The sequence below is a fragment of the Polypterus senegalus genome, chromosome 5 (genome assembly GCF_016835505.1).
Source record: "Polypterus senegalus isolate Bchr_013 chromosome 5, ASM1683550v1, whole genome shotgun sequence".
NCBI classification, from domain to species: domain Eukaryota; kingdom Metazoa; phylum Chordata; class Cladistia; order Polypteriformes; family Polypteridae; genus Polypterus; species Polypterus senegalus.
The window spans coordinates 146,608,100-146,632,812 of NC_053158.1; the positions used below are offsets into that span (position 1 = coordinate 146,608,100).

The 24,713-nt window shown below is 35.5% G+C and overlaps 1 protein-coding gene across 3 annotated transcripts in view; it reads right to left on the reverse strand.

Annotated features, from left to right (window-relative positions):
• The window catches only part of topbp1 (DNA topoisomerase II binding protein 1), a 91,806-nt gene that overhangs the window by 48,837 nt on the left and 18,256 nt on the right, over positions 1–24,713 (reverse strand). For 2 of the 3 annotated variants that reach the window (XM_039753462.1, XM_039753461.1), the window contains exons 4-10: positions 22,450–22,593; positions 13,100–13,281; positions 9,403–9,596; positions 7,911–8,087; positions 6,940–7,094; positions 6,359–6,522; positions 4,068–4,309 (exon numbers count right to left, since the gene is read on the reverse strand). In XM_039753462.1, the coding sequence (XP_039609396.1) occupies positions 4,068–4,309; positions 6,359–6,522; positions 6,940–7,094; positions 7,911–8,087; positions 9,403–9,596; positions 13,100–13,281; positions 22,450–22,593 (1,258 nt within the window). The remainder of the gene's footprint in view (positions 1–4,067; positions 4,310–6,358; positions 6,523–6,939; positions 7,095–7,910; positions 8,088–9,402; positions 9,597–13,099; positions 13,282–22,449; positions 22,594–24,713) is intronic. The other variant, XM_039753463.1, reaches the window with a different exon arrangement.

Genomic DNA, 24,713 nt, shown 5'->3' on the forward strand with positions numbered 1-24,713 from the left:
AAATAAATGAGTTACTCTGTAAACAATTCAGCCTTAAAAAGAAAATGGTTATTTTCTTAACCTAACAGTTGTATTTAAAATATATTAATATATGTCAACGCTGCATGTTCAAGTAAATCAATTATTTTGAAGTTGTAATAATTCTTGTCAAAAACAGGTAATAGTAATATAATGATGTTTCTGGCAAAGAACTTGCTAAGAAAATACTGGTGAATTTTAAATGAAAATAACTTTGAAAAGTTCCAGTTCTAAAACACAAAGTGATAAAGAAATTAATAGTTTTAAGTAGCAAATTAGAATTAACAGTTCTGCTTTCATTATAAATAGCATCAATACCTTTATAAAAGGGATATTTTACACTTTTTCTAATCAAGAAAAATGTGCAGCTGAAAAATTTAGATTTTTATAACAAGCATTAAGGACATGCAATTTTTTTTTTCTTTTTAATTTGGTTAGCTTATGATTCATGTTTATACTTTTTCACCTCAGGTTTATCGCAATACGGTATATATTAGGATCATCAGGATTGTGGAAAATATCCTGATCTCAGTTTGAGGTCATATCACACTGCTCTACTGCCACTGTGTGATCCAGAACTAGAAGGAGCGGATATGAAAATGTATGTACAGTGATCCCCTACTATAAACGCGGTTCAAATATTGCGCCCCCGCTACATTGCGGATTTATTAATATTATTATTAGGCGGCTCTGCCCCCTGTTTGCTTCGCTCTCACACCCCCGGGTTTGGCTTACCGGGTAAATAATTTACAGAGATTGTTATTTTTATGGGAATTGCTACATATGCATTATTTTCATTTTTACTTTAAAACTTTTGTAAAAATCAATATTTGTCCTTTATTTCCTGCCACGGGCGTGTTTAAATCTCTTTCTCATGGGACTTATAGCGCTGCTCGCGTTGTTGGGAGGGCGGTCCTGAAAGAACGCTAAAGAGATGCGACTGGTTCCGCCGATGTCTTGCTGCTGCTGGCCAGCTGTTTGTTGTGCTTGTCACACTTTGCATCAATCACTTAAAAGCCTGTACAGCTTCTGCTTGTCATTGTTTTAAGAGATGGGAACACCTGAAGTTTGTCTGCCAAAAACATTCCAACAACTGCTAGGTTAGATGTCTATGAACTTGTTTTAAATTGTTTGTAAGTAGGGCTTCACGTGCGAAAGTCCCCATCTCACGGGTTCTGCTTCCTAAGGTTGGAATGTCTAATCTTGTGTGTCGTCAAAGTGTCTCTCTGAGATGATCTGGTCTCTCCCGCTCATGTTGTGAATTTGGGGGGGTTGAGCTAAACGCACACTAAGCAGAAGTGGACGGATCAGCTAATGGCTTTGTGCTGCTTCTGCCAAGATGCCCGTTCTGCTTGTCACTCTGCATGTCAATCATTTAAAAGCGTGTACAGCAGCTTTTCTTCTGTCTCACTGCTTTGTCTTGCGTGATGTTAAAATGTTTTATAATAGAGAGATGGTACTCATATCCTTAGCCCAACATCCACTTATCATATGTGTTTACAAAGTGTGTTTTAATAAGTTTACAGGTGTTTTAAGCATGTGGGAGGGGTATTTTAAGGCTTAAACTATATAAAAAAAAATGTTTATTTATATGGTCTTTCTATATCGCGGATTTTCACCTATCGCTGATGGGTCAGGAATGTAACTTCAGTGATAGGCGGGGATCACTGTACTTATTTTATTCCAGACATGAAAGCAGAAAAAAACACTAAACTTTTGTCATGCCATTGCAACAGAAGATGGGAGAAAATGTGTGAATTGCACCACAAAAAAAAAACAAAACACTTATTTATTGTACAAACTAAGTATTTTCTGGGTCTAGTGGTAAGCAGAAATTGTTTCAAGGACTAACATAAATTTTGAAATTAAAGGTTTGAATGAGTACATAATTATACGTACATATACAAATTGCTTACTTGTTGCTTCAGAGTGATACATAGTGCGAGTGTATTTTTTTTTTTCTAAAACATAAAAAAATGCAACTGTAGTACTTGTTTTGAGAGATCGTTTAGGTACAACATACTAAAATGTATCCAAAACGGGACACCAAATGATTCTACAAAGGGGTTTACCTTGTGCCAAACATAACTTTACAATGCTAAGAAATATTGGTACAATGATATCTGACAGATTAATGAAGAAACTAAAATTAATTCACAAAATGTCTACGTCATACTGTAAAATGTATTTTTTTGGAGAGAAATTTCTAAAAGGCCTTATTTTTTGTGATTTATTTAGTTGATATTACTGTTTTTATTTTTATTTACATAAATACTAAGAATTTTATGTGTTCTCCTGTTGCACTCCCAAACAAGGTGGTTCTTTGCATGGTGGGTGAGGCAACGCACTCTCAGCGCATGTTCCCAACCTTCTCACTGCAATTAAACCATTTGCTGCTCCTTCATTACATAAGCAGAATAGCTAGCCATTTATTTTTGGGTATGTAATTTAAGCACAATAATGTACTGTAAAAACATGTAAGACCAACATTTTGGGTGATAAATGGAACATAAACCTGTTCATTAATGCTTGCAAAACTGAGTTTTTGACACTTTTCTTGCTATCCGGTCTAAGAACCCATTGAGTGAGAGTATGCAAAATAGTGGAAATGCACAACCTCATCTTTATTAGCACTGTTCTCTTTAGGTAAGTAGATCAACTTTAGTAGCCAGATATTGGATTTCATAATAAAAATCCACATCAAGAAGTCAAAGATACTGTTTCACTGAGATTTTTGCCTTTTTTTTTTAAATAAAGTAATTCATTTTCCATGAAATGGAAGTGGATCTGCATAGATGTTGATAACAAATATAAAAAATTGGCATTAACAAACTAGTGAGGGAAAGAGATTAAACATTAAAATGGCTTGCCATATATGAGCTTATGTGGCTACAACTTTGAAGATGCCAATATAATTCAAGAAAGAGATCTATATTTTGTTACAGGACTGTTTTGTTAGTTCCAATCTCTACATTTAAATAAGAGTTTCTTAATCTTCTGTCTGACATGTTATACAGGTTGAACTAATACATATTTTTCCCTAGGGCCATTCTGTTAAGGAATCAACCATTTTTATGTTAGACCTGGCCCAGGCATTCTCAGAAATGTGCACCTTTTTACAAGAAGAACTTGTGCAAAAACTTATTTTGCTTAGTCAAACAACAAATAATTGACATTAGTAAGGTAAATGTTGACAACTGAGATGTTACTTTAGAGTAAAAGCTTGTTTAGACTAAAGATGTACTATTTTTAAAAGATCACCCAAAAAAATTCTGAATTATAAATCGTCTCAATAACGTCTCCATGTGCATCTATGCACAGAAAACTATAAAACTGTAGCAAAATGGGGTTTGAACTCTTCAACATTGAGTACTGAATGAAAAACACCCAACCAACATCAAAAGCCTAATCTCTCTCTCTTTCTTTGTAGGATCTAAGTAATGTTAATTGAAATGAATGACGACAACTGGGAGTAGGTAATTATGATAAAACACACATAACAAGACACACTATTTAAACATGAATAATATCAAATGAACACAGGCACCTTACCTAAATGAACCCAGCACACTATACTATACTAGAAAAAAAATCCCTCAAGTTCACAATAGTTGTCAGTGCTGAAAAATTAATGACTATACCAATTATAAACAAAGGAAAAACTGATATAATAACTAAAACATTATAAAGGGCAGGATAAATGAGGCTTGTTTCCTGCAGAATTTTCTAAAGGGACTTAGTGGTGTGACATTAACAGCTCACTTCATTATTCTTTTTAATGTTATTTTGATAAGTATATGGTATGATGAGTCAAAGTTGTGTTCACATTAATAAAGAATTAGAATGGGCTCTACAGAATTGGCATCACTGGTGTAGCATTTTCCATTTGCACTTCAAATAAGTCATTAAGCCAAGATTGAGAACAGTTTTTCTACAGTGGAATGTCCTATCTATAATACAATAAAAGTAAAATGTATATTGTATTTTAAATACATTATATTACACAAGGTTTATAGACAGAAAGTATCAAATTTAAAAAGACTTCTAACCTTTAGGGTAATCACTTGCATACTGAGACAACAAGTCCTCATCTCCTGCTGTCTGCATGCTTATACTATCATCTGCCAATGTTTTTAATTCCACAGGACGCTGAGAAGTCATCTCGCGATTTGAGGATTCAATTGTGGAAGTTTCATGAGGCAAGTACTCAGGAAGGAGGAATTTTTCTTCTGGAAGGAGACACATTTGCTTGAAGCTTTGTATTAACCATTTTACTGTTACTACATGTGGTCTGCACAAAGTAAAAATAAAAAGCATTTAAAATTATGACACAACATGAGGCTGACAAAAATCAATTTAGCAATAAAAATACTAAGGAATTCACTTCCTTTCATGGGAGATAATTTAATGTTTCATGGATGTGGCATGCTGTTAAAAAATAAAGTGGGTTTTACAATTAGAAAAATTTAAAAACTGGAAGTTTTATTCAACATCTACTGAACTGCCACTGACCTTAAAATTACAATGGCATGAATGGATTATGATACTAGGATAAATTTATAAATAACTAATTCAATGCTGTATTTATATTAAGATCAAATACTTCAGCAATAGATTTTTTCAACAAATGTGTGCTCAATGGCAATATGCATGGAAACCACAAGACATTCAGAGCCGATCAATATTCAGGGTGCATAATATTAAGACTGCTTCTTAAGTGTTCTTTCTGACAAAATCCCAAAACTCATTTCAATGAGCGACCTAATTTGCCAATAAATTTTTACTTTCTCGTATACATAGTATAGACACGGTATAGTAATCGTGAAAAAATCCGAACAAGATTTTGATGAATCTTGACGTTTTAGACCTTCCCGAGTCAGAGAATACCATTGTTGAAATTATGTCTATGTGTAAATACGATAACTCGAAAATGCTTTGACTTTGGTTAATGAGATTTTGTACACCTGCTTTATATCAAAAATAAGGAATCCTATCAACATTTGGACCACTACTGGCAACCAGAAGTGGTACTTTAACTGAATACTTTTGCGAAACCAAAATTATAACTACAGATGGATGATTAAAATTTTATATAGATATTTATAATGAGAAAAAGCAAACATATGAAATTTGAGAAAAATTGCTCAACCTGAAGTACAGTCAATCCTCGTTTATCGCGGTTAATCCGTTCCAGACTCTGCCGCGATAATTGAATTTCCACGAAGTAGGATTCTTTATTTATAAATCGAATATTTTCGCAGTTAGAGCATAGAAAACCTGTTTACGACCTTCTAAATACAGCTGTAGTATTTTATTTAAACAACCATATGAATTTTTTTCTATCATGGAAATATAAATGTATACACAATATTAAAAACTGTATTCAATAGAATGCATATTCTTTCAATAACTATTATTAATTTTATTTAAATTTTTACATCACCAGTTTAGCAATAACGTTTAAACATTGAATATTACATGTAAATATAAAGATGTAATGGGAACAACAAGCTGATACATCCCCGTCATGTTCCTGGTAATGCATTTAATTGTATGATTTTTTTTTTTTTTTTATTTCTTCACTATCATAATTAAATGCAGCTAAATGTAATTTTACCTATAGCAATTTATTGCAACAAACATTACATAATACTAACACTTTTTATGTTTTAGGCGACTATAACTCTTTTTACTTTGCATGTAATCTAGGCAATGCATATATAATCATGAAAAAATTCCACCTCCGTTTTCAACCTCCCTAAGTGTGAAAAAATCATTTTAATATAAAGTTTGATTATAAATAGACATAGATTGTTTATCAATATTATCAATTAGTTATGATGAGAAACAACATTCGACAAATATTGCACAACTGGAAGTGGTTCTGATGACCTTTTCCTCTATCTTAGTATATGAGAAAGTCGAAGGGAGCACACTCCCTATTTATTTATTTAATTTTTTAAGTATACTTATGTGCAATTTTCATTAATTATAATAATAATAATAACTAAATTGTTTTTTATTGGTATTGTGTATTAAAACAAGTTGATAAGAGCTAGTAAAAGAGCTTCTAAGCTCTGCTCAATATATCTGATATTGACTAGGCTTACTTTGACTGCTTAATCTCTTATATGAAAAGCATAGATTGGAGGAATACGAACAAGAGAATATTTTTAAAGTGGTAAATGTTTTATAAAACCAATATTCAAGAACAAATGCTTTTAAGAAGCACCGAGGATACCATAATAATTAGAAGACATAATCAAAACTTATGCAAATTCAGACTGGGACTTTACATTACATAATCTTATGTAACACATCTTAAATAAATAAACACTACCTGTGGGACACTCTACTTAAAAACTGCTTTACTTCTTCACTCTCCTCTGCCATGATAATATGGGTAACATCTTCATTAAGATGATTAAATCGTACACTACCACCAGCATTAATCAATCTCCTTAGCTTATCAAGTTTTTTGCCAGCAAATCCACTTAAATAGATCTTTGGAGATGGTGGGGAATACCAAATGGGGGAGAGAAAGGAAAAAAAAGGAAGAAAAAGTGCAGTTAGAATACTACTTTGAAAAAGGAATACATTAACATAAAACTTTTTCTTCTACTCTCTCCTTAATAGACATTACTAACACAGCTCTTATTTTTTAATGAAAGAGTTATAAACAAACCAAACTCTTTCAAAACTCAGACGGTCTTTATTTATATACATACACACACACAACTATATTATAAACTACTATATTAGTACACCTTTGGCTAACATGACTAAAGGACCCTGGCATCAGGACAGACACCAACTGTAAAACGTTTTATTCCAAACAGGATTAATCTGGGAAATGTCCATGAGATTTGCATAAATCACAATCACAATTGTATAGGATAATAAAAGAAAAATAAAGCTTACTTTGCAACCATCCAAAAGATCATCAGGAGCATTAAAAGAACTAATGTCAAGTGTGTCCAGTTGCTCTCCTTCATTCTCTAGACGGCTAGCTGTAACAGACTCACTAATACAACTCACACTGATATTGGAAATGTGGCTCATGCCTAAGACAGATCCTAAAATTAAGATTGTAAAATAGTGTTAACGGTGTCTGTTGTACATAAGGATGCAAAAATGTCTTAAACACATGTCTGATGCACTTCTAACATTACTCTAAATTTCAAATTTATTCTGACAGTGCACCTATAAAAAGTTTGAAAAAATGTATATAGAAAACGTTAGAACAGACATTTTTAATACAAATTTGTATATGCAGCATTTATTTTATTTGTAGATTTACATTCAACTGATATTTTGAAAGCAAATTGATTTTACTATTGAAAAATGAAAATGACTTTGAAAAATTAAATCTATTCATTAATATATACCGTGGTTCGTTAACATCTCATTAACATTGTTTCTGACTATCTTGCAATATAGTGATTTAAAAGTACAAAAGAAATCTGTGACTAAAAATTGAAATCAGATTAGTACACAGATTCTTGATAAAGAGTCAAGTCTGCAATGAATCACCAAAATACTTTTGTAACAAATGATTATTTTTGTATAAGTAAGGCTTAAATCAACAAAACCTTTTTAATGTGATAAATGTCCACAAAGCTAAGCCAATGCTCTTACAACATCAGAAGATTAGGACTAATTAAAAAATAGGGCAGTAAATAATACTACAAAAACACAAGTTTAAAACATAGCGATAATTTTTTTTTGGGGGTTACACTAAGTAAAATTAAAATTAGAAACTTATTAAGTCTACATCCAAAAGTACTGGAACATTTATGATTTCAGCAACACCTTAAGTTAGTTGTTTCCCAGATGGTAATTCTATTAGCCATACCCAAAATTTATAAAACAACCAAAATGTGCGAGCTCACCATTTTGTTTTGTTCCACTTCCTGTAGGTGTTGATGTATTTGGTCTCTGCTTCTTCTCTGATGGCTCAACTTTGTATATTGACTCATCCTGGCAAAAACCCTTGTCAATGCTGTTGTAAAACCAATGGATGGACACGCAGTAAACATTCCATTTTAGGGCACATTCATACTTCTGACCTATAAATAAAAGAAGAAAATTAAAAATCAGCTTTAAAAAAAAAAAAAAAAAGGGGTTTAATTTAGTCTCTCTGAAAATAACCAAAAGTTTCAGTGATTAACTTTCAAAACCAGACTTTTCTTGATATTACAAATTCACGTTTCTTTGTAGCTGTGTTATACTTTTTAACAATACAAAAAAACATTGATAAGGCATCTAGCTTTAAAAAGTCGATCAAAATAGTGGATAATACAAAGGTCTATTGGTTTGATATAAAATTACTCTGATTCTTAACGTCAAACCCAAAATCCAAAGAATGAACAAATTAACACCATACATTTAAAATGGCATTAAGTTTTACACAGAGCAAGTGAAAAGAAATGCACTTCATTACAACATATATATATATATGATAGTTAAACACTATGATAAAATTTTAACTCTTTAGTCCAAATGGATGTAAATATTAGCAAGGTCAATTTGCCTAGTTTTATTGGTTCCAGTGTAACATAGGCTATAGTAGGTTTATAATGTTGACTACAGTACTAACATACAATTAAACATCAAAAACTTACCATGTTTGTATTGGGGAAGTGTGAGTGAGGTGTAATGAATCGAGTGATTCCACTCTGCTATCTACTCTTTAGCTACTCGGAAATTGATAGCACCTACACCATGCTGCTCCAGGTCAGATAGCCTCTACTAACAACTGAAAATGCTCTACGACAAATGTATTTGTCACTAGGGACAGGACTGACCCACTGACAATCTGCCGCACACTCAGACCTATACCTCAACAAGCCTTTTACGTTTCAAGGGCAAACTTACATTAGTAGATATCACTGCAGGTCTTGATCTAGTTGTTTGGCTATAATGTGTGATGTGACTGTATAATTGGTTTGATTTTAATTGTTCTCATGTTATTCTCTGCACTTTAATATATACACTACCGCATTGAACGATATGTATGAAAATATGGGTCAAATCTTGTCTCTTACGGATTTAAAATGGAACATTGTATTTTGTGTTCCAATACAGGATGATCCCACATTACAAGAGACAGCTCTACTGGTGTGTGTGTGTGAATGAAGACCATTATCAAGAAATAATACAGGAAATGATCAAGCACTATTAATAGACTTGGATTCACTTGGTGCTGTTTAAGCGATTGGGTTAAATTTAATCACAGAACAGCAGCTCTACTGATTAGTAAATTTGGGGATAGTTCTTTACATATTAGGTTTATACAAAACAAAAACAAACATGAGAAGCCTGATATATTTATACATTTAGTTTTACAAATTCAAGCACACACACAGAGAGAGAGAGAAATACCTTTAGGCTCCTGAACTATGAGATGAGTGCATTCATTCATCTTCAGCTGCCCTGTATATTGACCGCCATGCTTCTCGGTAAGTTTCTGCACTTCTTTTCTTTCTATGTTGGACAGTCCTGTCACACATATGGAACAACCCTGAAATACTGGGCAAAGGTACTCATCCATGCTGAGGTCAGTATATCTGAAAAGGCTTAAGTATATAAAAAATATTTATTAATAAATACATCACATTAAATACATACATACACAAACACACACAAAACAGTGTTACTGATGGACAGACAGAAATCAGATTTAATTATATAGACTTGCTCATCTACGATGGTTTAGAATCTATGTTTGCAGTGGATCAACGATTGGAATGTTTTTTGTAATGCATGTAGTAATAATGCATGTAGTAATAAAATGCATATAGTATCAAAAGTATCAAAATATCAGTAAGAGTCGATTGTAACATTTTAAAATTGTTTCAATACTCATTTTTCATGTTACTGATTCTACAGCCTACATTACGAATGCATTTAAAGTTTGAACCACATTGGACGTTTGAGTTTCAAAAGGTTACCAATGGGCATGGCTAGGACTGCAGCCTTGTTTCCATTGACTCACAAATATTAATAAGGTGACAACTTTTGCAACAGTGGAGCCTATATTGGAACTCTTAATTGACAAACAGGGCACTCAGTGTGGTATCTGGAAATATTTCGGCTTTTTGCCAAGTGGGAATGGATAAACCACAAGATCCATGCAAACCTGCATGCAAGATTTACTACCATACAGTACCAACTAACACAAGCTAACACAACCAATTGTGCCAAAACCCTGAAGGACCGACACTTAATGTTACACATTAAGTAAGATGTAATGCATGGTTTTTTTCTGCAGGTTAAAAAGTTTTATTGTAGTCGGTTAAACATTTAACAAATTAAGCAGAGGTCTTTAATTATTTTAATCTGCAGGCTGTTGAAGAATCCAGCTCAAAATTCAAATCTGCCAATGTAAGACTATGACTGTGGGAAGATGGGAGCTGTAGTTTTTGGGATGGGCCACATATTAAAGGTTAATGCCAAGGCTATTGACTACTGCTGTAGTTAATTATTCCTATACAGTACTTAATTAGTAAAATTTGTTTGCATCAATGTAATGATTTTAAAGCATAAAAACGGCAATTTAAACATTATGAGTTAACTGTATTGGATATTGAAAATGATGCAGAAATTCAGTACTTTTATTAGTACTGTATCAAGGTATGAAATTTTGGTACTTTATATATATATATATATATATATATATATATATATATACATATATACTTTTCATATCAAGATACATATATAACTTTATAGAAATGAGATATTGTTTTTCCCATATAAACAGAGACAAATTAAAAACAAAAAATCAAAACGGAAATATTTTTAATAAGTATCAACAATGCTAATATCACACATGTATGACAACATTCTATTAGACATATGACCAGCTACTTTCCAGTTAATTTTGCTTACATAAGTCTGCTAAATGTCAATTGCAAATTATGGATTTATGTTTTAGAGAGTTTTCAACAGAAAGGCATAAACACAAAATTCTATACTATGCAGAAAAACTCGAACAAGCTACCTTTTGTTCAATATAGATGCAAGTATACATAGAAAAATAATTAAAACAGAATTTTAATTCAATTATTTTGTGACATGACCTTGGCAGATGCTAGGATAATGATGAGAAAACAGCAAAAACAACAGAGTGGGGAGTGACATGGGGTGGAAACAAGTATATGCCTATTATTGTTTAATATTGTCTTTTTGATATCTTTTTTATATAAATAAAAGGTATAAATGCTGCATATAATGTTAGATAAAATGGCTAGTTTATCAGATACATTTTTTAGGTAGTAAGAATTTTGGGGGAAAAAAAAAGTTTTGCTGCTCTTCTCTGGGAATTGCCACCTTATCACAGTGAAGAGGTTTGAGTGCCCCTGTGAGCTGTTGTCTGGAGCAGAAACTCCTGGTTGGGAACCCCAAGACAAACTGGTCCCAGGTAAGGGTTAAAACAAAGAGCAATTTAAAGCCCACAGTAATGCAAACTCATAAATTTAAAAAGAGTACCCTGCCAGGTATGTCATTACCAGGACCTCCCCTTGGAGCCAGGCCTGGGAAGTACCTGCAGGTGAGCACCTGGCAGCCAGTCCTACCACAGGGCCTTGTGAGGAACAGTCCTAGAACGTAACGTGTGACTGTCACTATCAGCAGGAGGAATAGGGGCAGGTACAATGTGACCTGGGCGACGGTCAAAGGCAGAGGTGTTGATTAGATTATATATTCAAATCGCACTTTTCCACAGACCTTTCATCAGACTGTTTTATCAAATACAGGTTTATTAGAGGTGTTGCTCAATCTTTTCATATATTTTTCTATTAACAATGCATTGCATTCTCAAAATGTCAAAGGTCTCCAAGAATTTCTCTCTTAAAAGAAAGATACTGTTTTGGTTTGCTAACTGACATTTGTTTTATAGCTCACATATTTTTAACAAATTTAGACATTTTGAACTATTTTTCATAACACTTTTATAGACACTGAAAATGTCCATGCACTTCAGATGATCTTGTAATAAAAAAATAACAGCTACTGCAAGATTTTTAACATCAATTAGGAAGCAAACTAACAAATGAAGCTTATTTAACCTTTAAGTTTAGTGATCATCTGGAGGTGACTACTTTTTTCTGGGGATAAATGAGCTGCAAAGTATTTAAAGATTTGTATAACATGCCCTTCAATCAGAACTCTTACCAACGTTTAGTATCTTGCTGTAATGGAGGCTGACCAGCACAGCTGGTACCCTTGCTGTGAATTCATCCCAGAAGGACTAGCATATGAAAATGAGTCCTCTCTTAAATGCAGAGAGACAAAAACAATTTTCTTTTCTAATCAAGCCAACACCAAATTGAATTTACTCAAGTGAATATTAAGACTTCTGCCTACAACTGTTCATCTTGTTATAGACTCAATTCATTAACCTCTGTTAACAGTTTACCAACAAGAGTGATATCTCTAATTCCTATTTTGACAAAAAAATGTCACAATACTAATGTAAAGAGGTTCACTTCATTAGACTACCATGAGTCACAGGGTTCCTGGAAACTGAAACGTGATATTGCCCCCAGCAAGGTCAACGAACAAAAAGTCCTCCTGAGCTCTGCTGCATTACTACCCCTCAAAAATCTCACAAGTTTAAATACTGGTGTTTTTAAAAATGCACACATCTTATATTTACATATGTAAAATGTGGATGTATACCCAGTTATAACTTTGGTTTCTTCTGATCTGTTTTTTTACATTAAGTTTTATGTCAAGCATCAAGAAACTTTAGCAGATTGAAACATGGATAATCGTTTCTAATATTGCAACAGAATTTTAGAATTATGTAAAAGGCAGTATTACAGGTAAGACTACCATGCCATTCAAGAGCTTAAACTGCACTGTATTTTCACATTTCAAACACATAATAAGAAAATAAATATTGTTACACTAACAGAATGAGACAAATGTATAGGCATAAAACCACAACACAAGTAAGCAGCCCCCAACTGTTCAACTGTGTGGATACACAAAGGAAAATGCTGTAATAACAATTTATTAAAACTACCCTAACCCAAATCAAAAGAGAAAAAAAAAATCTTTAATTTAGTCTTACCAGTTCTGTGATTTCTCCCAGAGTGTTTTTACCCAAGACTGCAACAGAATTGGTTTCCCCAGTGTACCCGCAACAAGGTACTTTTTGCTTCCAACTTCACCAGCAATAAGATGAGTAACAGATACATTCAGATCTCGATACACACGACCTCCCATTAACTGTACTAGCTCACTGATTTCATCCTGCAGATAACAACAAAGACAATGCATTGGACATTATTATATACTAGCAAAATAACCGCTCTTCAGAGCGGAGAAGTAGTGTGTTAAAGAAGTTATGAAAAAGAAAAGGAAACATTTTAAAAATAACGTAACATGATTGTCAATGTAATTGTTTTGTCACTGTTATGAGTGTTGCTGTCATCAAGGATTTGATTATCATTATTTCTTTCAATCAAGTTCGTATTTGGAGGACGTGTTGTGTTCAAGTTACATTCCGTGTTTGTCAACCGTTGTAAAGATAATAGGTTTCATTCATCGAAGTGTTCACTACCCAAATCGCTACTCGTGAATCTAAGATGTTTAACAGGCATTCCCGGTATTACGAACGAATTCCTGTGAATATTTAGCGGCAGCGTGTCTATGAACTTGTGGAATTGCCTGCGAGTATTTAGCGACAGCGTCTCTATGAATTTGTGGATTTGCCTGTGAGTATTTAGCGACAGCGTGTCTATTAACTTATGGATTTTTCTGCGAGTACTTGGCGGCAGTGTCACAAAGTTGTTTTCGTCTAGCTGCATCAAAAAATGTACCACGATGTGTGACATGCCTCATTTTTACTGTTTTCTCACAGCTTGGATTGCTGCTGTCATAATCGGTTTGAGTTTCATGGTTTGTTACAATTACGTTAGTATTTTCAGGACTTGTGTTCAAGTGACATTCGGCATCTGTCAAGCATTGTAAGCATACAACCGGCTTCATCGATAACTTCGCATCCAGCTTTTGAGAGTTGAAACATTCATAAAAATCAAAGTGTCCACTACTCAAATCGTCACCTGTCAATCTAAGATGTTTAGGAGGCATTGGCGGTTCTCCAAAGGGGTAAAATGTTTGGCCATTTCGTTACACTTGAAAACAACAACCGAACAATTCAGTGCAGCCATCAACTCACATGCAGATGCATAGGTGAAAGGCTTAAGCATTTCACTCTTATAGTACTCCTGTGTAGTATAATGATCTCCTGTACCGTCATCAGTCCACACCTTGAACCTGTCCCAGTCATTCACTACATAAGACACAATGTTCCTCCGGATATCAAGATGGAGTCTGATATGGCCGTGCAATATGTAACACAGAGAATGTAAAAGGCAGGCGGCATCTCCGGGCATAGAAACCACTCGGTAAGTGACAGTTCTTTGGTTGATGGTAATCACCTTGATATACATGTTAATGGGGGTATGGTTGGAACAATAAAGGAAAGAAATTTGGTACGCTGGTTCCCAACGCTAACTGAATCCTACTTATGTACATATATACGTCCATAGCCTGCAGCTCGGTTGCCGTTGGGTCCCCCATCCCAACGCCTCCCACGGTGTTGGCTGCCTGCCTATATAATGCCGTCCGTCGCTCCGGTCTCTACATTCCCTTCCTTGCTTCGCCACGGGATTCACGTCTCCCTGCTGATAACTGCAGCCTTTTCATTTAATCCACGGCTTCTCCGCCGTTTTATTGTTCGTTTATTATGATTATAGTTATTGTGTAGGTATTTTAGATTTACTTTACATACTTTACATTGTTCAGGTACCCATTTCCTTTATCGTTCCAACCGTACCCCCATTAACATGTCTATCGAGTGGTTTCCATGCCCGGAGATGGCACCTGCCTTTTCCATTCTCTTTGTTACAAATTGCATGGCCATATCAGACTCACTCTTGATATCCGGAGGAACATTGTGTCTTATGTATTGAATGACTGGGACAGGTTCAAGGTGTGGACTGATGACGGTACAGGAGATCATTATACTACACAGGAGCACTATAAGAGTGAAATTCTTAAGCCCTTCACCTATGGTTCTGCATGTTTGTTGATGGCTGTCGCTGAATTGCTCGGTTGTCACTTTCAAGTGTACCGAAATAGCGAAATATTTTATACCTTTCGACAACCGCCAATGCCTCTTAAACATCTTAGATTCACAGGTGACGATTTCATTAGTAGACACTTTGATGTTTATGAATGTTTCAACTCTCAAAAGCTGGATGTGAAGTTATCGATGAAACCAGTTGTATGCTTACAACGCTTGACAGATGCCGAATGTCACTTCAACACAAGTCCTGCAAATACAGTGAACCCTCGTTTATCACGGTTAATCCGTTTCAGACTCTACCGTGATAAATGAATTTTTGCGAAGTAGGATTCTTTATTTATAAGTCGAATATTTTGGCAGTTAAGAGTATAGAAAACCTGTTTACAACCTTCTAAATACGTTTTTTAACATTATTAGATCACACACTTTAGTCACCATTACACTCGTATTACCCAATATATTAGACAAAACAGGAGAAAATAAGACATATTAGACGTTACAAATATCATATTATTACTAGGCTCACCCGCCTTTTAAGGTGACCAACTTTTATCCTCAATTTGTGTGTGCTCCATGTGTACATTAGGCATGTAAGTGTAGGGAATGAGAACATTAAAGTGCCCATTTATAACATCTCCCGAAAACCTAAGTTTTTTTATCCCCTCGAGTGCCTGTCCAAAGTCGTACAATGTCAGCCCAAATCTGTACCGCTAAAGACGGAGTTTCGTGCACTAAATAAGCTATAGATGAGAATAAGCAAGCACCATCTCCCCTGATATTTACTACGCGGTGAGGCATTTGTACTCCATCAACATTAATTATTTCCAGAGACATAATTTTGCCTATTTTTCCAGCACATCGCGCACAAAAGGAAGGGAATGATGGGAGCACCAGAACTCACATCGCGTCGCTTCGTACAGCAAGCCGCAAGTAGTAAGTCTGTCATAAGAGGAATACAGCTACGCTTTGCACTCAAGGGACGGAAGGACAATCCCGACCGCTTTTATATAGTAGATTATTGTACTGTACATTTAATTACACGCACACAGCTCTTACACACAACCACTAACCTATGAAGGCACAACCTCAGTAGGAGAGTCTTCAGGTGGTGCAGTATCTTCAGCAGGTGCATCGTTGTCTTCTTCCGCTGAAGGAGTACTAAGAGTAGGCATCTTCCTCCGGTGCTTAGTTTTAGTGTCAGAAGGCTTAGAAAAAGCAGCACGTTTAGGAGCCATCGTGGGGCTTAGATAAAAGTTCTCAGAAAGCGCATGCGTAGTGACGTAAGCGTGTATGAGAAAAAAATCGCGATAGAGTGAAGCCGCGAAAGTTGAAGCGTGATATAGAGAGGGATCAATGTACTGTCGTAATTGAAACAAACCATGAAACTCAAACCGATTATGACAGCAGCAATCCAAGCTGTGAGATTTGAGACAAGATTACTTTTCACATGGCCAACTGTACGTTGCACGCTCAAGAGTAAGCTTAGCTCACGGCTCGGTCATATTACAACCGGAGGGCCGAACTGACAATGTGGTATACAAAGAGATCCTTAACAAATAATTATTGGTATATTTTCCCTCAGTTTAAAAGGTTTAATTTTCTTCTTAATAAAAATTTTAAGGCAGTACTTCGCCACTGCGAAGCATGGGTATTTTTGCTAGTATAAATATAAAAAATAATATCCAGCACAGGCATTATTTAGTAATTAGCATTTTTAAAAAATAAAACTTTGCACGAATTTCAATAGATTAATCATTATTTGAGAGGTGCATTTCAAACAGAGAAACTACATGGATACAAATTTTAAACATTTCTTCTGAGGTGCTTGCCTTATTGTGATCATTTACATTTTTCTTTTACTATATTTCTTCTACGCTATTTAAGTGAGCAATGCTTAAAATTTCTGCATACATGGCAACTGAGAATGTGTGCAAAAAGAAATGTTTAAGACATTTCGATAATTTCAAAGCAGCTGCGCATTTACTGTAAATTCAGTTGTGCAAATTAAATTGCTAAAGATTTTAATTGCATTACTCAGACATTTCTATATTAGACAACTGCAGTTTTTCTTTAATATACCTACAAGTATGTCTACCATCAAAGTCCAATAGCCATTTTTTAAATGACGCTTGTAATATAATTTTGAGATGTGTCAGTGATTAGCACTCATAGTACAACAGGCCAAAAGAAATGATTTACAAACAATTAACCATAATTTTAGCACCAACAACATGTTCAGGACAATAAAATTAAAAACATGTTCTCCTGAAAATTACACCTCTATTAAGCCCAAAGTAGCATGGCTCTCAAAAGGCAAGGCATGTTAACACTAGAATTACCAAAGCCTATGAAAAAAACCTCATAAATCTGGCACACCTTAAATCCCTTTGCACTTCTCAGTCAGCGCCTTTTGTCTTGTAAATGTGCCGATCAAGACAAGCAGCCTACCATTCCATCCCCTGACCGCTGCAGAACATGCACAAAGTTCTCCCAGCTCATGCCTTGATTATCGGGGAGTGAAGTGCTGGAGTTTTAGAGTGGAAATAATAGATCATTATTTGGAACACATACATTTCATGTGTGTTGTTTCTGCAATAATCTGTGTAAACACGTCGTTAAAACAGAAACATTTTTCATATTTCAGTAATAAATGACAAAATGTAGACAAACTATATAATGTGTAAAGCCTGAAGTATTTAGCATTTTGAGTAGTGAGCTGCTCTTATTGTTAATATACAATAAACACATACATTTCGTTTGTGTCCGCAACAGCCGGTGTACATTTATAGTAAGTTACCTTTTTCCCCCCACTTTTATTCTCTCAGTCACGATCACAATACATACTACCGCCATCCCAGGGATCTGACACTGTTAGTTTTTATTTGAAATTGGGAGTAACTGTAGATGTGAGTGGTGTTTTGAGACAATGGGACTGGACATTCTCTGATCTGGAGGAATAAAAGCTGACACACAAACGCTGGTGAATCTGCCTTATTCGTATCTCACTGTCACTTGATTTTTTTTTTTTTTTATTTAGTTTTATTGAGTCTTCGTGCTCACATTGAATTAGTATGCACCTTATGGTCCATGATGTCAAAGCCGCACTGACAAAAAACAGAGTCATAGGTATATATGATATTTGGAATTATTCATTTTATGACCTGCATAGTACATTTTGGAAAACATTGTGGCACAGATGCAACATTATTCATATTCATTCGCATACCGTCTTGCGGTTATAATCAGTGACCACGTGGTGGTCTGTCCCCCCACACCCCCGATCTTGCCAGTCTCCACTTTTGGGTGAATGGTGGTGTCTCTTTTGTACTCCAGGACATGCAGAGAAAAGAATAGTACAGAGAGGTCAGTTCCGCGCTATATACAACCATAAAATTCAAATCAAAATTTGGGCTTGGCTTTTTACTCATTGAAAGCAACATGTAAATTGAATGATTTCCTTTTCTTTGGTTATATTCTTGAATATAAGTGCATTTGTTTCTTATACCTTTTGTGAAAGTGTTCATTTGATATTGGACTTTAGTCTTCACACATTATACACTTCAGGTCAGCATTTTGTCAATTATTCTATAACATGAAAAGTTTCTGTTTTAGTTGTGTTCAACATTTCTTGCTTTTCATTTCCTGTCATCCTACATTCAATCAATCAATCAACATTTATTTATATAGCACATATTCATACAAAAAATGTAGCTCAAAGTGCTTTACAAAATGAATAGAAAAATAGAAGACACAATAAAAAATAAACATAAGTCAACATTAATTAACAGAATAAGAAAGGTCCGATGGCCAGGGTGGACAGAAAAAACAAAACAAAAAAAAAAACTCCAAGAGCTGGAGAAAAAAAATAAAATCTGTAGGGGTTCCAGACCACGAGTCCGCCCAGTCCCCTCTGGGCAAAATTTACATTTACATAGATCGAACACTGCTGAAAACACATTACTTTAACATGGCCTTTTTATAACTTCATTTTAATCTTAATTTAACTTAATCCTGATACTCTATATGTTCAATTTCCTCAAAATAACTATTCATGGTGGCTCTAAAATCGGTACTGACCCCTACTCTCTTTTCTGTTTCTTTTTCCGGTTTTTGTGGTGGTGGCCTCGCCACCACCACCTACTCAAAGCTTCATGATGCTCCAACAATGATGGACGGATTAAAAGGCAAAAGTCTACGTGACCACCATCATCATCAAGCCCTTCCATGAGAATCCTAAATCCAAAGAGGACTGTTTCATTTATGTTAGGTAGAATGCCCAGAGGGGACTGGGCGGTCTCATGGTCTGGAATCCCTACAGATTTTATTTTTTCTCCAGCCGTCTGGAGTTTTTTTGTTTTTTCTGTCCCCCCTGGCCATTGAACCTTACTCTTATTCGATGTTAATTAATGTTGATTTATTTTGTTTTATAATTGTGTCTTTCAGTTTTATATTTTTTAATATGTAAAGCACTTTGAGCTACTGTTTGTATGAAAATGTGCTATATAAATAAATGTTGTTGTTGTTCTAGACACAGAACACACATGAAATATATGTATTCCAAATAACAATATATTATTTACCCTTTACTAGTGCGTGCTCCCAAACCTCACTTGATACAATTCTAAGCACCTCACATCCAGATAAACAGACCTGACCTGAGAGAATTTCAGCTGCATCAGTGGGATTGGGATAGAAGAGTGCTTGTGGTGACTGACACATTTACAAAACAAAGACACTGATGAAGAGGTGCAAAGTAATTTAAGGTGGCTCAGCATTACAACTTTTTTTGTAGGCTCCCAGGAATCTAGTGTTAAATCCTCATCAAATCCTTAAAATATGCTAACATAGGGTCACGGGGGTCTGCTGGAGCCAATCCCAGCCAACACAGGGCACAAGGCAGGAACCAATCCCGGGCAGGGTGCCAACCCACCGCAGATAATAATAATAATATTAAAAAAACAGTGCAATGTAAAAGACCATGTAAACAGTTAAGCTGTCCTTTGAATATAAACAGTAGTTCAAGAAATAATACTACTTTCTTTAGCCTAAAATTGTTTAGTTTATAGTTTATATAATAGTTTTTAATTTAAATGCACAAAATCTAATATCTATGCCTCTTCAACAACAGAAGATAGCTTAAGTATCTTTAAAAAAAGCTTAGAGTAACATTCTATAGTTAGCATATCGAAGTCTGATACAATAAAATATGTATGCTTCTTGAGTGTTTCTCTTCTACTGCAGTGCACGAGGTTCAGATGCAGTATATTTAAAAACAATTGCACTAAGCATACCAAATTTTAGGCTTTTAGAATATACAGAACTTTTCAAGACTTCCATTATACTATAAGCCTTATTTTCATCTATAATTTCATTTGCATATCTGAATCATGCAATGTTTCAGAAGCAGTTGATATCCAGATAAAGCACCACTACATTTCCAAACCAATCAGTCTCCCAAACTTATGCATAGGTGGTGCAGCAAAGGCCCAATAATATTGTAGAATTAACTAGTTTTATAAAGAAGTGTCAATATTTGCAACTTTATTCATCCTACAATTTCAATTTTCACACTGTTACCAAGTGTCTTTCTCAAAATACACCATCACAAGGCAGTTTATTAAATTCAGAACAACTCAAAGTGATCCATTTGATTTCTAGCATTGTGTTCTGAACTCGCACACAGGCTCTCAAAAACATGCCCCAATACATTTATACAAAAAAAAAAAAATTTTTGTCTGCTCCCATTTAGGGGATGCCACAATGGATCATCCGTCGCCATCTAACCCTGTTTTTCACATCATTTTCTGCAACACTGACTGCCTTCATGTCCTTCTTCACAACATTCATAAACCTCCTCTTTGGCCTTCCTCTTTTCTTCTTGCCTGGCGGTTCCATCCTCAGCATTCTTTTCCTCTTGCCTGGCGGTTCCATCCTCAACATTCTTTTCCTGATGTACCCCTCATCTCTCCTCTGTACATGCCCAAGCCACCTCAATCTAGCCTCTCTCACTTGGTCACCAAGCTGTCGTACCTGTGTCATCCCTCTAATATACTAATCTCTATCTACCTTTTGTTACCCCGAGCGAATATTGTAGCATCTTCAACTCTTCCTCCTGTCTTTGTCAGTATCACCGTCCCAAACCATAAAACAGCTTGTCTCACTACTATTTTAAAGATCTTCCCTTTCACTTTTGCAGATACTCCGCTATCACAAATCTCCACCCAGTCCACCCTGCCTGCACTCCCTTTTGCCTTGGACTATTGAACCCAAATATTTAAATTTGTCTACTTTCACCACCTCTGCTCCTTGCGGTCACACCCTTCCATCACCTTCCCTCCAATTTACACACATGTACTCTGTCTTACTTCTACTGACCCTCACTCCCCTTCTCTCCAGTGCGTACCTCCACCTTGTTATCTTCCTCAGTACAGTATAACACAATAATTACCCTTGGAATTGTAAAACTAAAGGGGACAGGGCTTTTGCAGCTGCTGCTCCTCGCCTGTGGAACTCTTTACCTCATTACATAAAGGAGTCGTCTACAACTGAACTGTTCAAAACAAGATTAAAGACTCATTTCTATTCACTTGCATTCCGTGACCTTCAGTAATACTGATGGTTTCCTCATTGTGATTATGTAACATTACATGTATTTATTATTTTTTTATTTATGTTTATTTATTTCTATTTATGTTATTCATGTTAATTGTATGTTTTTCTTTTACTCTATTATTGTAAAGCACTTTGGAAACAGCATTCCTATGTTGTTTTAAATGTGCTATATAAATAAATTTGACATTGCTATATTTTCCTGCTATGAATTGTCCTGGAGACGTGTTTGTAGCAGGTGTGACATAGTGGTCCAAATGTCTCTTTTTCCTATGAACAAATTCCTCCAATGTGTACTCTGCCCCTAACATAAGACTCTTTGTAGTATTCAGTTTAAGCCTTCTCTGTATAAACAAAGTACACAATTATGAGACTCCCACACCTACATAAGCATTGAAGCTGTAGAATGTGTGTGCGCACAGCAGTGAACACTCAAAACGGATTAATTATTGGTGCCCTCTACAAGATGTTCATGTATTGTCTAAAACTGCACCTAAGAACAGGGTTTCACATGGGGGCTAATAATTGAGAATCTTTTAAAAGGGGAGACCAGTAAACATCATTGCAATTGTGTTCAATACCCTGTGAATATAGGACATTTTACTGGTTCAATTTTCAGACCAATAAAAAAAAAAAAAAGTTAAAAATGTGTTTATGAAATAAAAATGTTACATTCTACATAGAAAGGATTAGCTGAAAATAAAGGTTGCAATACCTACCCGTGCTTCCTTTTCTAGACTAGTACAAGAAATAGTGACATCTGCCATTGTCATGTTATAGACAGGGTGCTCTGCTTTAGGAACACAGCGCTGATGTTGTAGGCAGAAAAGAACCACCAGTGGGCTAACAATTCTGCATCCTATCTGCAAAGGAAGGAAATGTTATTTGACTCAGTATTTTCTTTCAGCTACTGCAAAGTTCTTTAAAAATGAGAGCCTAATAAGCACATTTACACATTTTCACATAGCAAACACTTTTGAAAATGATTGATTTTCAAATTAAAAACAAAAATGGAATAGATAAAAACTATACATTATTAAACTTAAGAATGAAGCTACAAGTGCAGACAACAGCAGATTCTAAGTACTTTAAGAGGTTAACCCACAAAAACAAATTGAGATCTCAATTCTTGAAGTCTTTTACAAAACTGAAATTGTTCTTGCTGCAATAGGCAGGATGTTCTATTACTAAACTACAGGGTGCGGTAGAAATAACTCCCACATTTCAAAGGGGGATTGAAAAAAAAAAATGCTACGCGGTATCACCAAAAACTTTTTATTTCCCAAATGTAGATATAAAAAAGTTTTTACACGTTAAGTTTTAAAAATTATATCATCCAAATCATGGCCTTGATGGCTGATACACATTTGGAGCTGCTCTTGGAAGTTTTCCATCACTCTCACTAGCATACTGGGTGAAATTCCTTCAATTTCTTCTTGAATAGCCTCCTTTAGTTGGTCCAAGGGCGATGTTTGAAAACTTTGGCCTTAAGGTTCCCCCACAAAAAAAAGTCACAGGGACTTAAATCAGGCGAGCACGGTGGCCATGGAAATGCCTCGCGTAAGGAGACCACTCGACCCGGGAACATCTCCTGCAAAATTTCACGCAGACGACGTGTGGTATGGGCCGTAGCTCCATCCTGTTGGAACCAGAAGTCCTCTAGATTGTGTTCTTCCACATACTCTTCAATTTTTGGGTGCAGAAAATTCTCCAACATGTTGCAGTATCGATTGGAATTCACAGTAACTGTGACTCCACCCTCTTCAAAAAAGTAAGGCCCAATGATGCCTATAGACAACACAGCACACCAAATGGTCATTTTTGAGCTGTGAAGTGGTCATGCATGGAGTTCGAGGGTTTTCAGCAGCCCAGTAGTGAAAATTGTGTTTGTTCACTGTGCCAGAAAGGTGGAAATGGGCTTCATTGCTACTCCACAGAATGCCAGTGGGAGGCACAGCTGCGAGGATCCCATTACAGCAATCCATATGTCCTCCCCAGTCTGCTGGACACAATTCCTGACCAATCATAATCTTGTATGGGTGTAAATGAAGGTCAGTATGCAAATTTCGCCTCACAGTTCTTTCCTAAATCCGAAGAGCTGAGGCATGTTTCCGTGCTGAACATGTTGGAGACAGCTCAATCAAAGCCCTCACTGCAGCAATGTTTTCAGGTATTCTCACATTTTTGGGACGTCCGAGTGTTTTCTCTTCAATGCAGATCCTGTTGCTCTTACTCTTTGAACCCACAGCAAAATCATTTTCCGGTCTGGCACACTTTCATTAGCACATAAACCGAACTGCGTGCGAAACACCCTCTGCGCTGCAGCTACAGATTCGCCATTTTTGAAAAAAGCCTCCACTACAAAGCCCCGATGCTCACCCAACCACGGCATGGTGACGACTGAAAACTTTATTATGTACCGTACATAATGGAACGGACCGCACCCCTCTACCTGCTTTGGGGACCCTACAGTGATTTTTCGAAATGTGGGAGTTATTTCTGCTGTACCCTGTAAAAGGCCTAAAAAGCAACACGCTACATATTTTTTGCTAAAAAGCAATGGGAGTAACCAATAGCCACTTTCTAATTGTTATGTAAAAAGCCAAACTTGTGCATCACTGCCAGAAACACTTATCTGAGATTGCAGTCTGTCATTAAATCAAGACATAAGATTTCATCCAAAGTCAAACTGCAGGATTTTAAATTTAAAATACAACTAAATTTGCTTCTGCTTGTAAAACTGACAAGTGAAATCACAGTATGAAGTTTTGCTTATCACTGATTTGATGACCATTTTGCCAATCAAGATAGGAGAAAACTTTTGCTTAATGAAATCACTTATTGTATGTCTGCATAAGCTTTGCACAGCTGCAATTTACCCAATGTTTCTCCCAAATTTTTTCTCGCCCCCCCCCCAATTCACTTTATATACTGTTAAAACACTATCAATTTGTTGTTCTCTGGTCTTAAAACTGCATGATTT